Genomic DNA, 16,374 nt, shown 5'->3' on the forward strand with positions numbered 1-16,374 from the left:
CGAGTTTATCCCGAGCAGGACTTTGTTTTATGATATATAAGGATTTTTTATTCAAAGTGTAATCAAGCCATCACAACATCAAGTCAGGTTTCTCTATAAACCAGCCCTTGTCACATTCTAATTATTTATTTATCAATTAGCTGCGCCCCGAGGCTTCACTCCCGTGGGAATTTCGGGATAAAAAGTACCCTATGTGTTATTCCAGGTTATATTCAACCCACCCATATACCAGATTTCATAATAACCCATCCAGTATGTAGATTTGTGTGAAAGTGTAACACATACATTAACACTTCAAAATTTACATTTAAAACATTGATAGTATAGGAAAGCAATAAAAATCATAGTAGGGCAAGTAAATGATATAATTGAATTGTTCAAGTTTTCAACAGTTGATGCACAGTTACATATAACAACTTTCCACCTACATAATTGAGTGTGATATACTTTACTTACAGAACAGGATTGTTGGAACAAATGGCTTACTTTAGTTAACGTCAGTCTTATACAATTTCACATATAACGGTATTCGCAACAAAATGAGCATGTTTGTTCGAATCCTTAAAAATATATAAGCGCGATTCCTAAACAACTTTAAGTACAACATTAATATGATTATATTATTTTCAATTGTCTCACTCTGTGTTCAAAGAAGAAGGGGGGGGGCAACTTACGTTTTCTATTTTACTTATCTCGCACCAAATTTAGTGTTATCTGGAGGAACTAAGTATACCTTTTATTCATGAAAACATGAAAACATACTTTAAACAAAAATATTTGACATGGAACGAGACGAAAGGGTACGATTTTAATGAATTTTACTATTGGGGTATTATTTGGTACCTTCTATATACTAAAAATATTGAAATCTCTTAAAATATGAACAGGATTTGAATCACGAAACAACATTGCAATGCACACCATAAATAAGCAATCAATCCTTGTACAATATGAAAGTAATTATAAAAATACACATAATTTCATATAATGTAATGTGTTATTGAGGTAGAACCAACAAGATAACATACTGGACCAGCTTGGGCAGACTTATAGTACCCCCAAATTCATACAAAGATGATTACGAAAAAAAATATGAAAAAGTTACAACCAATTAATAGACAGTTTCACAAATAAAAAACCAACCAATCTAGAACGTTCCAAAGACAGTTTCACAAATAAAAAACCAACCAATCTAGAACGTTCCAAAGGGTTTCCGACTAGACCCTTCAACACTTCATTGAGACGCGGGAAATTTTGTGCGCGGGGACTTTCACTTAAAAAAAAAACACGTTAACTTAGTTTAGACCAGGGAGGGGTCCATTTTTATCCTGGATTATATATTCTGCTCTGTACACTTTCCACGCGACTAGATAATCACGCATCATTTTAAATAAGGTGTAGTAGTTTATGAATAGTAGTATTATTATCGATAAGAAGTTGTGCCATGCTATGGAGCTGAATAACAGGCACAGTTGAAGCACTATGAGTGACAGCTGCAGGCACAGGAGCATACACAGCAACACTGAAGGGTTTATGAAAACCGCCTGGAAAAAAATACAAAATTTTATTGTAATCATTTAATCAATACAACTCACAACAAAAATGTTGAATTTCTTATTAAGATCTTATTTTAAAATAATCCTTGTTGTATATTTTGTAAACAAGGGTGTTATCCATTCATCATCGTTTATCAATTTATACTAACAGTACATAACTTACTTTTATTTCTAAACAAAATCGCATCGGGCTATCGCTTCCATTAAAATTTTTAAAATTTCAGATCTTATTCTACTCGTATTGAAGTATGATTGCACACTTGTAACTTTTGTATTTATAAGAGAAAAAAAACACATTAAATTATGAATATGACTATATTACTGTGTTATCCCGTAGTTCCCGTACGAATTTTGGGAACACTCCCCAAGACCTACCTACATACCACAAATTTCTACGTCAAGTTTCGGCTGTCATTCACCCACAAAGCTACTTCAATACTAAACATAATTCAATTTTAATTATTTGGATCGTTTAAATATATAATTTGTTTAATATTTTATGAAATAGGTATGTAATTAATTTTGAAATCAGAATGGAACGTCGGGAGCCAGTATAGAGGGCAACAAGTCCGCCAGACTGTAGAGGCGATGAGAGTGAGAGTGAGAGAGAGAGAGAGAGACAGAGACAACAACACTCACGTGGAACCTGGCGTGCTGCGCGTCGTCGGCGCTCGGCGCGTCTGCAACCGAACGTGCACGTCACATCACTATACACTATAAAGGGTCACTGGTATCAAACGCAAAACTCCCTAAAGACTACTTGGGTACATCAAAACAAGCAACTTTTATTCTACGACTTCGTGATTCGTAGTTTTTTTTTTTCATATAAAAAAATCAATCTAATTTGCGATTCTACACATCTTAACTCTATGCCAAGCAACACGAGGCAGTAACAGTAGTGTTATGTAGCGGAATCGATTAAGATTAGTTTTAACGTTTTATAGAAACGACATTGAAACTAAAAAAAGGCAATTTTTTGTATTTATTACGTTTAGACAAAAGTCGTAGAACAAAAGATGCTAGTCTCTATGTACCTTATGCGCCTTTGGAAGGTTATGCGTTAGATATCATGCAGTAACCCTGAATACTACATGCATACACTTGTAAAAAAATAAAACTGGCTGGAACGAAAGTATTTAAAAAACTGGAGAAATTCTAGTTTTATACACGCTATTGCCGGCTAAACAGAATCTTCAAATTTATCCAAATCTTTCGTTTCGATTAATAACAGCCAAACTGGTTCGAAATAATCGCGCGTCCCCGAACAGTTGGTTGGGACTGACCTGAGCGCAGATGCAGCGCGGCGCGGTGCGCGAGGTCGCAGTGCGCGGCGCCCAGCAGCTGGCTGGCGAAGCGCCCGAACAGGCCGCCCCACACGAACGCGGTCTGCTGCGACGACGAGTACACGTCGTAGTACAAGTACGACTGAAACACAAACATTTTCTTGGCACCGACTTCCTCAAGTCATACGTGTGTGCCAATACAATATTGTATGTTGGACTAAACCTAAACCTTCTTATTGATTTTATTTCACGGTTTTGAGTTTTAGAAATATTGAAGTCAGTCTAATTATTTTGTTAAAAGTACTTATTTCGAAAACATGTTATTATTATTATAGATTACTAGAGGTCTCCAGTTTAATATCCCCCATGACGTCGAATGGTCTTGTCAATTTTCCATTCTACAGTTCCCTGACATAGATTTTACCTTTCAATATGACACGACCTTTCCCTTCTCCTTTACTTCATTTAAAAGACAAAGACATGATAATAAATAATCTGAAGTGTTGATGGTGTGATGGTTAAGACGCCCGCCTGTGAATCGAAAGGGCCAGGTTCGAATACTACTCGTGCCAGTTTGTATACCAATTTTCATAGACCACCACTCGCTTCCAGTGAAGGAAAACATTGTATGTGAAATAGAGAAAGCAATGGCAAAACACTCCATTAATAGTGCCAAGGAAGTTGTGGTGTGTGTTTAATTCCACGTAATGTCCAGGACCCTCAGCCATGAGGAATACAACTATGAAGAAGAAGATTCAATAATGCATTTTTTTGAAATACTCACCTGTGCAAAACAACACGGAATAAAACTCGAATAGTATGCCCCAACGATGGAGTTGAACAGTATCTTCTTGACTCTCAAGTTGAAGTCTTCCCTCAACACTTCCACCTCAGCCTTGATTTGCTGCGGATCGTGACTGCAGCAGTGCAGCGGAGGAGACTCAGAGTTGTTCAGCTCCAGGAACGGGCCCAATTGGAAGCCAAACAGCAGGAAGTATATTATCACGCTGAAATTAGAACACAATGTTATCATTTGACCTTATAAATGTGGTAATTGTATAACTGATATTTTTGTTTGTTGTTACATAACCATATTTAACAGAAATACGAAATAATCTTTTTTAACTAGTTTTGCACAGTGAGGGAAATAAACTTTTTCGTATATGGATAAGAAAAACAGTTATGAACAAGGACTCATTAAAAATAAAAAAAAAGTGTGTCTTTCTCATTATATGCGTATTTTTTCATTTTTGTCAATAGTATTTTAAATTAGTCGATTTATAAAATCAGCATAGAACAGCTTGTAATAACATAGATACTCACGGATAGCACAAAAAGAATATTTTCAGAAGTGGGAACTTGAGTACCATGAAGTATGTGCACCAAGCCAGCGCGCCCAATACCACGCCTAGTATGAACATTCTGACAAATGGAAAAAAAACCTAATTAGGTACATACTACATCAATTTTGGTTGTTTTAAATTAAATAAGTACATCAAAAGAAATGACGGAAATATTACTTATACTATCTCAAGTTGAGTCAACACCAACTGCATTGTTGTGGAGAAAAATAAAGTTTATTTTTATTAAATTTAACAAAATTGATCCAGTTTTTAAGTTATTAAAATCTGTATTGTAATTGTATTTGTGCAAATAAACTTCAAACTACAGCAATTTTACCTGGTTGCTATAATGGCATGTGGCATAAGTTTTGGAGCAAGGAAAGACCTCAACACTGCCAATGACACAGTCAGCAGTAGTCTCCGACATATTATTGTCACAATAAATGCCACAAGATGAGGATCTATAAGGTAGAAATTCTGAAAAAGGAATAGATTTATGCTTACTTTGTTTTAATTAAAAATTTGAGCGCTCGCTGACTTCAATATATTCAGTTGGGAAGTAAAGATGTGACCACATCTTATTACATGCAAGCTAAAAAAATGCCTATTCACTCTTGTCTTCCAATAAATTATAGGATTCGGGAAATAATGATGCGGAGTGTGGATTATCTTTTGTTCCCATCTGTACTATTGAATAGTCCTATGGCAGAACTAATGGTACTTTTTTCTCACTAGTCCTATGATTTAAAACAATATAACTAGTGGAACTCTTTAGTACTGTTAGAACATATTTTAGAAAAACATACTGCTATTTTCTAAATTTCAGAAATTTCTTTATTACAATTGATTCATTAATGACTTTCACAATACAATCTCCACTGTTCATTGAGAAGAATTATGTTTTATGTTTATTTACTATTCAGACACAAAGCAATCAATTATGCTATTGCTATTCTTCGTATAAATCACTAATAAGATAATAAATTTAGTGCTTTACAGTTAAAGAAACTGGACTATTCTAACTTATGGTTCATTTTTGTACATATTGACAGAGAAGCATTGAAAGAGATGACATAGCAATGGGGCAAATGGTTTAATAGCCTTTTAATGTCCCAATGTTGGACATAGCCTCTCTCTCAATACTCCAAGATGTTTGATCTTAGGCCATTTCATCATATGTGATCAATCATATCATTGTTTGACCCGGCTGGCCTTTTACTTTTGGCAGACAAATATTATATTTTTATAATTCTCACCATGGCCTGTGTAGTATAGGAATGTGGCAGCCACCAGGCAGTCCTATACAGATTCAAGAACTGCAATCCTGTTGCCACCAAAGTGAAGACAAAAGTCATGGATTCAAACAACAATGTCCCATCCTGAGGTATGTATGGGAATGGAATATGTTTTGGTGGCATAGGGCCATCAGCTAACTTAATATCTGAAGCGACCGTCGCAGACGCTGGCTGAAGACGAGATCGCCCAACGCGTTTTCCAGTATTGTTCATATCTTCTTCAGAAACTGGGAGTGAGGACTGAAAAGTTAATTTGCATTGTTACAATAGGTATTTAAAAAAATAAAATTCGTCTCTTCGACTATTCCAAAATAAAGCATTAATGTGGATTGAGCATAAATACCTTTTTAGTCACTGAGCTCTTTTTGGATCCAGGTGCCACCATCTTTGTAGCAATTGGCGGCAGAGGCCGCTTCACGAGCGGATCTTTAATGATCTTTCGCCGCCTGGACACTGCAGTAGATGAACTACCAGTCACTTGCGAATTTGCCCAACGCCTGGCCAGGAGTATGGTCAAGCAGCCAACGACTGCCGGCACGAAGAATATGACAAAAGGGCCACTTTCATTTTCCGTACAACTCATCACTTACATGTTAAAATAGTTTATGAAGTGCTACAATATTGTTATTGCTACAATTTCTGCAGAAATATATACCACACGCAGAAGTCAGGAACAACTCCAATCCAATGATTGAATCTATTCAACCAACTGTCAATCTGACTGTGAGTGATGATCTTAAACTGTCAAAGTTTTATTATTTTTTTTGCAGATTTTATTTTGACTTAGAAACCAAACATGTGCGGCCGCGCTTAAAATGCATATGGCATGGAAAAAAAAACACATGAAAATTATCGAAATCGATATTCCTTATTTCAAAGTAAGACTGATATATTATTAGTACAAACCCTAAAGTATTATTATCTAGTCCTATTAATTAAGCCTATACTATTACTTACATCAAAAACCGATTTGTTAAGGAGTTTAATGTTCTTTATATGTATTCCTGATATAAGAATAAAAGAATTTAAGTTTCATTTGAAAAAAGTATTGCCTACGTATGGACTCGTTTGATTAGGTACCTACCTACACTTCACACTGTACTACCTACACTACACACTGTACAATGTCATATTCGACGAACGCCGTGGCACAGCGGTCAACACGCCGCCGCCTGCTAAACGAGAGGTTCGATCACCGGCTAGGTCAATATGGAAAATTATATTTTTCAAACTAACCTGGCTTTTGCATGTTTATCTACCTTAACGACCCTACGAGTACTTATTGATAATAAGTTTGTTTTATTCTGACCAAAATACATTATCAACAATTTGTCTTTTCTTGCACAATTAACTTTTTATACAATACCTTACAATTACTTGACCTTAAAATTACTTGTTCGATTAAGTAGAGTAGAGAGAGTTAAATGAAATAAAACAGATGATATAAAGTAAAGTTTTATTAAATTGAAAACATTAATGTATCAGACATGCATAGATATCAAAAAGGTCATTGATGACCTTTAAAAAAGTTGCAGTAGGGATAACATTACGAAACCTGATAGAGTCAGCTCATTTTTACAAAACACGAGCATCCGCAACACTCTTGCTAAAAACTTGTGTTGCTAAACTTACTTTAATTATTTTGCTTCTGAAATATATATGGGCTGCTCTTAGACGATTTCCTAAATGTAATAACTCTTAAAATTGCAAGTTGTGTAAATTTACCATGTATTGCCAAACTGGCACATGTGCTAATTTTTTTTCTGACGAAAATAAATGCCTTTGGTGAAAAAAACGCAAAGTTAATGAAAATGCACGAAGTTCTTTAGATTACTAGCCGTGCACGTCTGTAAAAGATTTAAACATTAGAACTAGACTTAAGATTTAATGTAAAAATGTAATGCTTATGTTTATATTGTTAATGTGCCAATAAATAAATACTTAGTTTTCGGAATATTCTATAGCACCATCAACACTATTTTAATTTTACAAAAAAGAGCAATCCGTGCTATTTTAATTTTACAAAAAAGAGCAATATATGGTTTGAGGAGAAGGGATTCTCTTAGATATTTTTTAAAGATATTAATATTTTAACTTTACCCTCCAAAGACATATTTGACAACATTATGCATGTCCGAAAAAATTTAAACTTATTTAAAAAAGTTAAAGTTAAGGGAAAATAATCAATTATATAAAAGAAGTACTTTGTAAAAAGGCATATTACAAGTCTGATGATTGTTGATATATATATATATATATATATATATGACAATTTTCAATAATTTTATTGGAAATACAACTATTAATTTATTTTACTTATTCATTCAAATTATTCATTTTTAATAATGATATTCATTTTTAATAATGATATAAATGTATATATATATATGTATAAGACCTATATTTGTTAATTGATTGATTAATAATGATATTCATTTTTAATAATGCTATAAATTTGTCCTCCTAATTTATATATATATATATATATATATATGTATAAGACCTATATTTGTTAATTGACGTCCATGGAGAAAAGGCTGCGGTGAAGTTTGAAGTTTGCCGCTTCTTCTTCACCTGCGCTTTGAAAGGCTGCAGTAGACTTAGTTTAAATAATTTTTTGACGTCAATAAATGATGTATATCATCCTAAATTGAATAAAGAATTTTTTTGAATTTTGAATTCCCTTTAAGAAATTTTTGGTGTTGTGGCTGAATTAATTCCCTATTTTCTACGCCAATACTTTTTAAAATTTCTTCATTCTCTTTAAAAATTAATGATCTCTTTGTGTGTCTAAAGTTTATTTTAAATTAGAAGCTATCTTTTTTAGTCTCCTTGTTTTATCTTCCAGCCTCTTTATATCTTTCTTCTTTTTAGTCAAACTAAAAAGAAGGTGACCAATTTGACTTTTCATTTTCCTTTTTCTTGGAGTTAAATCTGCATATTGTAATTCATTTCAGGTATTTCATAAGGTTAGTTCATATATAGGTAAAATTATAGTTTAGAAAAATACCATGATTTTATCAAATCCTGAATAATGAACGTCCTTAAAATTAGAGAGCTGATCTTGAACACTTTATTTCATGAGACGATTTTGTCTAAAATAAAACGCACAAATTATTAATTATTAGTTCTCTAAGCTTAACGGTTACGGATGTAAATATGTTTGCTAATGCTGACTTAAAATAATACTAGACACTTTGTTACCGTATTTTTATTGATTTCCGTGACCTGGGGATTTAGAAGAATTTCTGGTGTTAAAAATTCTGGTAGGTCTTGCGTTGGCGTCTAAAAAATATATAGATTATATAATATCACATCAGTATATTGCACTCAAGTTGTTCTCGTGTATTTCTATGTGCTGAGCGATAAGTAAACTTAAAATTTCGGTTTATAGGTAGTTTCACCAGTTAAATTGATTCTTAGTGCACTGTAGGCAAAACTATATGAATTGATACTTACCAGTATTGGTAAATTAGTGTAGGAGTGGATAAACTAAACAAACGCCGTTGATTTTTCAAGCTTTCGTGACAATCTGGTGGTTTCGTGAAAAAGTGTCTGGAACATATGACACTGTACTTCGTTGGAAAAAAAATCTCTCCGAGTAGCATTTATCCAGACTTCCTTAGTTCATACATCCTTGGGGAACCTGAAAAAATATGTACCTATGGTTCTAGTAATAAGAATTTCATTATAAAATCTTCAACTTAACAAAATCTCAAAATTCTTGGTATAGGTACTTAGCTCATTTGAGAAACATACATTCTTATATCTCTAGTCATATATTATAATGCATTGTCATCCGACTAGCACAAGTATACAAAATTTACCATAATATGTAGGTAAATTTTTGTACTACCTAAGCAAAAAAGTAATTTCCAAGCTAATTATAGATTGGAATGATATTTTATGATATCAATGTTTGCAACTGAACACGGAACGCACTATGGAAAAAAAAGAGAGACGCACTACATTGGAATATTGGTGAGTGGGAAAAAGAGGTCCGAAAGACATCAACGGTTCCCCATTTTTAAAACTGACGTACTGACCAACTTAATATTGAATTTTTGTTAAACTAAAATGAAAAACGCTTGTGAAAAGTTATACTATCTTTTGAATAACTTGACGTAGAACTCGTCTTCCCACACCATTTGATTGCACAATTAACCATGTTTTATATTTTTTCACGATTTTTAAAATATTGATAAGTACACGTCCACACTTCATACCATTAGCCGTGACTGCAGTCTCAAATACAGATAAAACATGAAATAAAAATAGAATAAATAAATTCGCCAGTGGATTAGAGTAAAGAGTTTTGTCAATGTCAATATCATCGTCAATGTCAACACCAAAATATCGATCGATTTTGCTTTACATTTTGCATTGCCTGCGCTGCGCACTAATACAACTAGCGAGCCGGCCGGGCCGTCTTTATTTCTTTCCAGTAGCTTTTCATTGCATAGTAATGCTAGGTGGTACCTAACCTGCCTAATTCATAGAAAATTTAAAATTAAAACAAAGTCAATTGAAGACCAATAAAATTGTACTTACATTTTTTTGTAAAAGCATAACAAAATGTCTTTCGTAGTGCTGTGCTCTTTTGCCTTAGCTTTTTACGTCGTCATTTGGTTCTTTGATTCATTCTTCAAGGTGTGTAAGGAAATCCATTCAGCATATTGTATTAACGTGCAAATCCATTCACCTAATAATGATTTGGTGTCTTTTCAGAGCTGTATGCACTACCCATATTATACATTCTTAGAAGGAACTGGACTGAAAGTCGGGATATTGAATTTTTCATGGACCACAACAGCCTTCAATCGGTTTATTTATCGTTGGAGCAAAAACCTATCGCGCATTCTTAAAAAGTGGTTTACTTGTGGATACCTGTTTACTGTTTGGATCTTCCTACCATTCGCATTGTGGACTTTATTATCATTTATATATGAACATTTTTACGAAACCATCCAGTTGAATAGTGTTCCAGAAGTGAAGGCCATTCTGCCGGGGGTAAACATACCAACGTCTGATTTCTGGGTGTACTTCCTTGCTATTGGACTGAGCAGTATATTTCATGAGCTCGGGCATGCAATGGCAGCTGCACAAGAAGATGTACAGTTACTTGCAATTGGAGTATATGTGTTTACAATCATTCCTGTTGCATTTGTGCACCTCAATACAGATCATTTAAATAATTTGGCTATCACCAAAAGACTGAGAATATACTGTGCTGGAGTATGGCATAATGTTGTTGTGGCGTTTATAGCTCTACTCATGTTTTTCTCAGCTCCTATTTTGTTCAGCATAGCATATGAGAGTGAAGTCGGAGTGAGAGTAACAGGTTTTACTGATGACTCTCCATTGAAAGATCTCAGAGGGTTAGAAATGGAGGATATTATTACTTCTGTGAATGGATGTGAGGTAAAGTGTGCCAGTGATTGGTCATACTGCTTACACTTGGCCCATGAAAGATTTGGGATATGTACTAGCGCAGAATTTATTGCCCAAAATGATGAGATCTTGATGGAGACTGTTAAGGAAAATGATGTGGTAGAGTGTTGTCCGAAAGACAATTTATTTAGTTTCTGTTTTGAATACATGGAGCCCAAAGTTGGGGGAGATTCAGTGTTACCCGGACAGTACTCATGTCTAAAGCCTCGAGATATGATTAAGAAAAAAATCAGCAAATGTAGTGATGCAGGTGGTTATTCATGTCCTAGAGGGACCCATTGCATGAAACCTTCATTGAATAATGTCACATATTTACTAGTAATTGAGAGGAAGAAGAAAAATCCTGTACTTTATTTAGGACTGCCATATGATTTGTACAAAACAGTTTTTATAGACCAATACTTTCCAAGAATAAAACTGTTTTCATTGTTCTCTCCTACTCAATTTGAGAAACTTTTGAGGTATATTTTTATATTCTCAATGGGTATAGGCTTTTTAAACACTTTACCTTGTTATGGGACTGATGGTCATCACATAGCAAGGAACATTATCCAGATCATAGCAAAATGTTTGAACAGAAATGGTGACTTCATAACGTTTTTCACAGTATTTACAGTAGTGGTGGGGACGGGGGTTACAGGACCTGTGTTGATATATTTATTCTACAAATCTGTCTCAGAAAATTGAAACTTAATAGCCACTTTTGTATCAACATAGTAAATGTATGTTCAAACAAATATTATACCCACCAGTGCAGTAATATGTGATTGACTATATGATCATTAGTAATTTAATTTGATTACCACATAATAGTTTGTGTTTAAGGAGCAATTTAACTTATTATAGGGTACTGATTTGTATATTTTTGACATTCAAACTATTTATTTAAGAAATTAATTCTTAGTTGATAATTAACAAATTTGTGATATAGGGTTTGTGACCTAAAAATGGATTTTGTAATATGTAGTAATCATTACAGTAAAATAATTAGCTTATAGTAAAATAATATTTATTTCTACAAATGTATTAGCTATTTTGAAAATGTTATTTCAATATAGCATGTCACTTTAATTCCTTTCAAGCAGTGAGTAATTACAGAGTCTTGTGTACGGCATTTTACTGTACTTAATTTGTAAACAGGTTTTTTTAAAGTCATATTATTTCTGAACAACCAATTGTGACCAAATAGTGTCTAAAATGTGTGTGAGAGAGGCCTATGTTAACAGTAGTGCATCTTGACTGAGATTATGATACATGTTTTTATGTTTTAGTAGATAGGTTGTTTTTATTGTAAAATAAAAAAGTTTAATATATTTATATCACATTTTAATAATTCACTTTCTCCTTAAGTATACACACAACATAAATAAATTTACCTATTGACATTATTAGCAAGTTTGTAACTGATTATTTTGTAAAATCTAATTTTATACTTCAAACAAGGACATAATTGATTAGTTTCATGCATATTTTTATTAAAAAAATAAGGATAATTTTTCCAGCAATTTGCTTGCTACAATCAAAACCACATCAAAAGCTTACCAAAATTAAGGCAAATTGACTAGGTATTTATAAAGATAATATAATGTATGCAGTCTAACTTGTCCTGTACTGTACCTATAAAAAGCCAAGGGTGGCCAGGTGTTTCACAACTTTCTGATAAAATATATTATAATCGTGACAGATAAATTGACTGTTAGATAAATCTGCCTAAAAATATATGCCAGTTAGCCCTATCAAACACTTCATGACATCATTTGATTTTTTCTTTATCAGCAAGCATTGAAATAGGCCCTTATTTTTGTTTAGAACCCATTTGAAATGTCAGCTTTTACTGAGAGCGAGTGAGCTTTGTAAATCCTTCAATGACTTCTTCCCATAATGCAGCATGGCTTTGATTGTTGTTTCATCCTGATGGTGTTTATTGTTTCTAAAGTCTGTCCTAGCCCAATCCCTCAACTCTTTTCGAGTTGCTTCATCTGATACTAACCTTAATGTCCGGAAAATATCACGGTATAATTTTAACACTTCTTGACGTAACATAAACTGGAACAACGAAATCAAAACAGCATATTAATATCTCAAATTATTTAAATATTCAAACAGTACTGATTATACTATTAAGTGGCTAAGTTAATCTCTCATATAAAATTAAGAATGAGCTAGGAACCTATTGATATTTCAATATTTTAGAAACCGTATAAAATTTCACGTGAAATGCAAACGAAATATTACTTACTTGTTTTAAACTGAGAGCAGCTTTGGGAAGTTTCGACATTATTGTTAATATCTAAACATTTATATGATGAAAAATACACCTGGAATATGTTTTTATTCCTTTCTACAATAGAATAGAAGTAACTAAAGGTTATTATAAATTATGTAAATAAAATAAAATACGGACGGGAAACAAAACAGCTGATTCTGGCACTGACATTCTTGTCTTGCCACTTTTGACACTTTTATTTTTAAGGCAAAGAGGTTTTACTGAAACCTAAAGATTCAGTAGACATCAAAATCAAATCATTTACTAGGCCTTCACAAGCACTTTGAAATCGTATTCTAAATTAAATAATATTTACCAAAGCTACAAACTACTAGCACTTTCGGAACAACAAATAATCTCTTTTGGCGACTGATTTTTTCTTTATAAAGATGCTGAACAAAAGCGAAGGCAACCGAAATAAGCTCGCAAAATGGATCAAATCGCAACTGATAAGTTTATACAGGAAACAGAAGTATTAAATAATAATATAACAATAGGTAATTTTTTAGAAATTGTAAAATAGGATAAATTACCTATCTTACCTAATTTAATTCCTTCCGTGCACTTTCATAACTAAGTTTTGTTAACTGGTTAAGAAAAACCCTTTTTTATTATTGTTTTCACAACTGGTTTTTAAACAAGAATACGAAGTGTTCATTCATAACTGACAATCACAAATAGTTAAGAAACGAATAATTATGATTATGTTTTTATAACTAGCTACAGTCAGCAATAACATTTTTCCTTTAACCTTAAATCAAACACAGAATGTAATTTAGGTGAAATTAACTATTACTTAATATTTAAATGGGGCAATTATTTCTAAACAATGTCCAACAGTGATAGACTTATTTGTTAAAAGATGTATAGTATCCGCAATTTCTTGGTCAATCTCTTGGTAATTTTTGTTCGATGTGTTTTTGTTTGTTTTGAACGACATTGAAATTTTTGTTTCTTTAAGAAGAACATTCAGAATTGTTGCTAGCGACGCTTTTTGGCGTCCAACCATTCTATTAAGTCTTGCGTGCCAGCCTTCTAGATTGTTGGTGGTCCGAATTTCCTCGCCGTAGCAGCACCAAGTCTTGATAAAATTTACATCGCTGAACCAGTAACGGTTTAGGTAATTGTTGAACTTTATCACTGCTTCAGTTTTCGGGGATTTGGTCATTGTATACTTGTAACCTGCCATTACATATCTCAATGGCAATCGGGCTAAGCCAGCACATCTCGCAATATGTCGTCTTTGTACTGTAGATTTAATCCCTAATCGTTTCGCCTTTTTAAAAAGACTGGCACAAAAATGATAATAACATCCTTTCATTACTGCATTCGGAAAAATTTTACGTATCGCTTTCATTGCTGAGATTTCGTAATCCAGTGTCAATTTTACGGGGTTCCATTCTGGAATTTGTGACTTTATCATTTCAAATATAAGTTTGTAGGTATTTTCAGTTTTATTATGAATGAAACCAAAGAATAAAGGTACCATTTTTTTTGTTATTTTATGTAGTCCATGAATGGTATATATTTGTGTGAAAGGTTCAGGGCAAGACTTAAAAGTTCCATCCAGAAAGAAATGTTCGAAATTGTCCAAATACGTTTTTATATCAGAAGAAGAAAATATTAAAATCCTGTTGTTTGTGTCATTGTCGTTATAGTCAGCCAGGAGGAAGTTTTTATATTTTTTTGGTATTTCTACTTTAGTTGGTGATTCAAAATGGAGCTTAGAAACTCCTAATGCCTTATTTCTTGCTTTGTATAGACCACTTTTAATATTGTCAAATTTTGGTAAGTCAGCAACTAAGTGCACGCCATCGTCTTCCAGTTCGCATACTACTTCTTCAAACTGTTTTTGTATTGGATCGACATTAGCTACTATTTTAGTTTTCAAATCTTTCATTTTCTTCAAAACTAGATATTTTGCACTATTAGGTAAACAATCAATATCGTGCACGCCCTCTTTAACTATATGGTTTTCATTGCTTAATGTCACATTACCTTTACAACCGGTTTTATTGTAGTATTTCCAAAAAACATTTTCGTTCACATAAGTTTTAATTTTATGGTACTGACGGCCGTCGTATAGTAGTTTCTCGCGATCCCTTTTTGTCGTTATGAACTCCATGGTGGGCTTAGAAAGCGACATAGTTTATCACTTAAGTTTTCGGTTGCTATATATTTTATATAAATTGCACTCAATTGCAATAGAAAACTAAATAATACTAAAATGACAATGTCAATGTCATGCCATTGCAGTTTACATATCAATAATAGATAATTTATTAAGATAAGAACCTCATCCGTTTTCCGCATGCAATACTCTCGATAAAAACTCTAACTCTGTTGTTTTTATTTTGATTTAAGGTTAAAGGAAAAATGTTATTGCTGACTGTAGCTAGTTATAAAAACATAATCATAATTATTCGTTTCTTAACTATTTGTGATTGTCAGTTATGAATGAACACTTCGTATTCTTGTTTAAAAACCAGTTGTGAAAACAATAATAAAAAAGGGTTTTTCTTAACCAGTTAACAAAACTTAGTTATGAAAGTGCACGGAAGGATTTAATTTGTTACCTGCTTAAATTTTTTAATTTCAAAAAAATACTCAGTGTGACAGTGACATTGACTTTATGTACTTTTATTTAAAGGGGATCCTGATGAATAGACGAGTTCACGAGGATCCCCTGGGTTAGGGGATCCTGGTGGACGAAATGAAGTTTTAGGTATTTTGAAAATTAGGAATTTATAAAAAAAAGTCAACGGTAAAAATATAATGTAATAGGTATAATACGGGTGAAGTACATAGGTAAATAAAGAAATCGATACTCTCACTATCATCCATAACTGTCAGATTTCATTAAAGTTGCCTAAAGGAATGTGACATGGCTTTTGTAATAATATTCTTAATAATAAGAATAAGAATCTTGTTAAATATAAACACACCAGGTTAATTATTAACAATAAGAAATTAAACTTAACTAAGTTAAGCATAAATAAGTATAATCGCACCAAAACTCGATAAAAACTTATTCTTAGTAAAAATCTTTTAAGAACATCGAGTGTCTCTATACTACTTACTATCGTTATAGTCAAGCTAAAACTTTTAAATAAACGAATTAAATACTAGAATAAATTATATCGTAATCACACAATATTATGACAAAATAATTTAACCCAT

The 16,374-nt window shown here is 32.8% G+C and overlaps 3 protein-coding genes and 1 long non-coding RNA gene across 4 annotated transcripts; 1 reads left to right on the forward strand and 3 right to left on the reverse strand.

The window, feature by feature from the left end:
• Window positions 1-347: 347 nt before the first annotated feature.
• Window positions 348-6,186, reverse strand: LOC128672079 (uncharacterized protein). Its single transcript, XM_053748987.2, has 8 exons — window positions 5,821-6,186; window positions 5,439-5,717; window positions 4,520-4,659; window positions 4,163-4,261; window positions 3,624-3,846; window positions 2,840-2,981; window positions 2,196-2,236; window positions 348-1,544 (listed from the first exon to the last, which is right to left on the reverse strand). Exons 1-8 carry the CDS (start codon window positions 6,058-6,060, stop codon window positions 1,296-1,298), a joined length of 1,413 nt encoding a protein of 470 aa, XP_053604962.1. The 5' UTR covers window positions 6,061-6,186; the 3' UTR covers window positions 348-1,295.
• A 1,822-nt stretch (window positions 6,187-8,008) lies between these two features.
• Window positions 8,009-9,683, reverse strand: LOC128672099 (uncharacterized). Its single transcript, XR_008404913.1, has 4 exons — window positions 9,643-9,683; window positions 8,937-9,123; window positions 8,682-8,762; window positions 8,009-8,572 (listed from the first exon to the last, which is right to left on the reverse strand). It is a non-coding gene; the product is annotated as an uncharacterized LOC128672099 (long non-coding RNA).
• Window positions 9,684-9,831: 148 nt separating this feature from the next.
• On the forward strand, window positions 9,832-12,245 carry S2P (site-2 protease). Its single transcript, XM_053748986.2, has 2 exons — window positions 9,832-10,127; window positions 10,206-12,245. The coding sequence occupies exons 1-2, from the start codon at window positions 10,053-10,055 to the stop codon at window positions 11,613-11,615; spliced, it is 1,485 nt and encodes a 494-aa protein (XP_053604961.1). The 5' UTR covers window positions 9,832-10,052; the 3' UTR covers window positions 11,616-12,245.
• Window positions 12,233-13,358, reverse strand: LOC128672095 (uncharacterized protein). Its single transcript, XM_053749003.1, has 2 exons — window positions 13,168-13,358; window positions 12,233-12,974 (listed from the first exon to the last, which is right to left on the reverse strand). Exons 1-2 carry the CDS (start codon window positions 13,204-13,206, stop codon window positions 12,753-12,755), a joined length of 261 nt encoding a protein of 86 aa, XP_053604978.1. The 5' UTR covers window positions 13,207-13,358; the 3' UTR covers window positions 12,233-12,752.
• Window positions 13,359-16,374: the final 3,016 nt, after the last annotated feature.

Source organism: Plodia interpunctella, chromosome 8 (genome assembly GCF_027563975.2).
Source record: "Plodia interpunctella isolate USDA-ARS_2022_Savannah chromosome 8, ilPloInte3.2, whole genome shotgun sequence".
In the NCBI taxonomy this organism is placed as follows: domain Eukaryota; kingdom Metazoa; phylum Arthropoda; class Insecta; order Lepidoptera; family Pyralidae; genus Plodia; species Plodia interpunctella.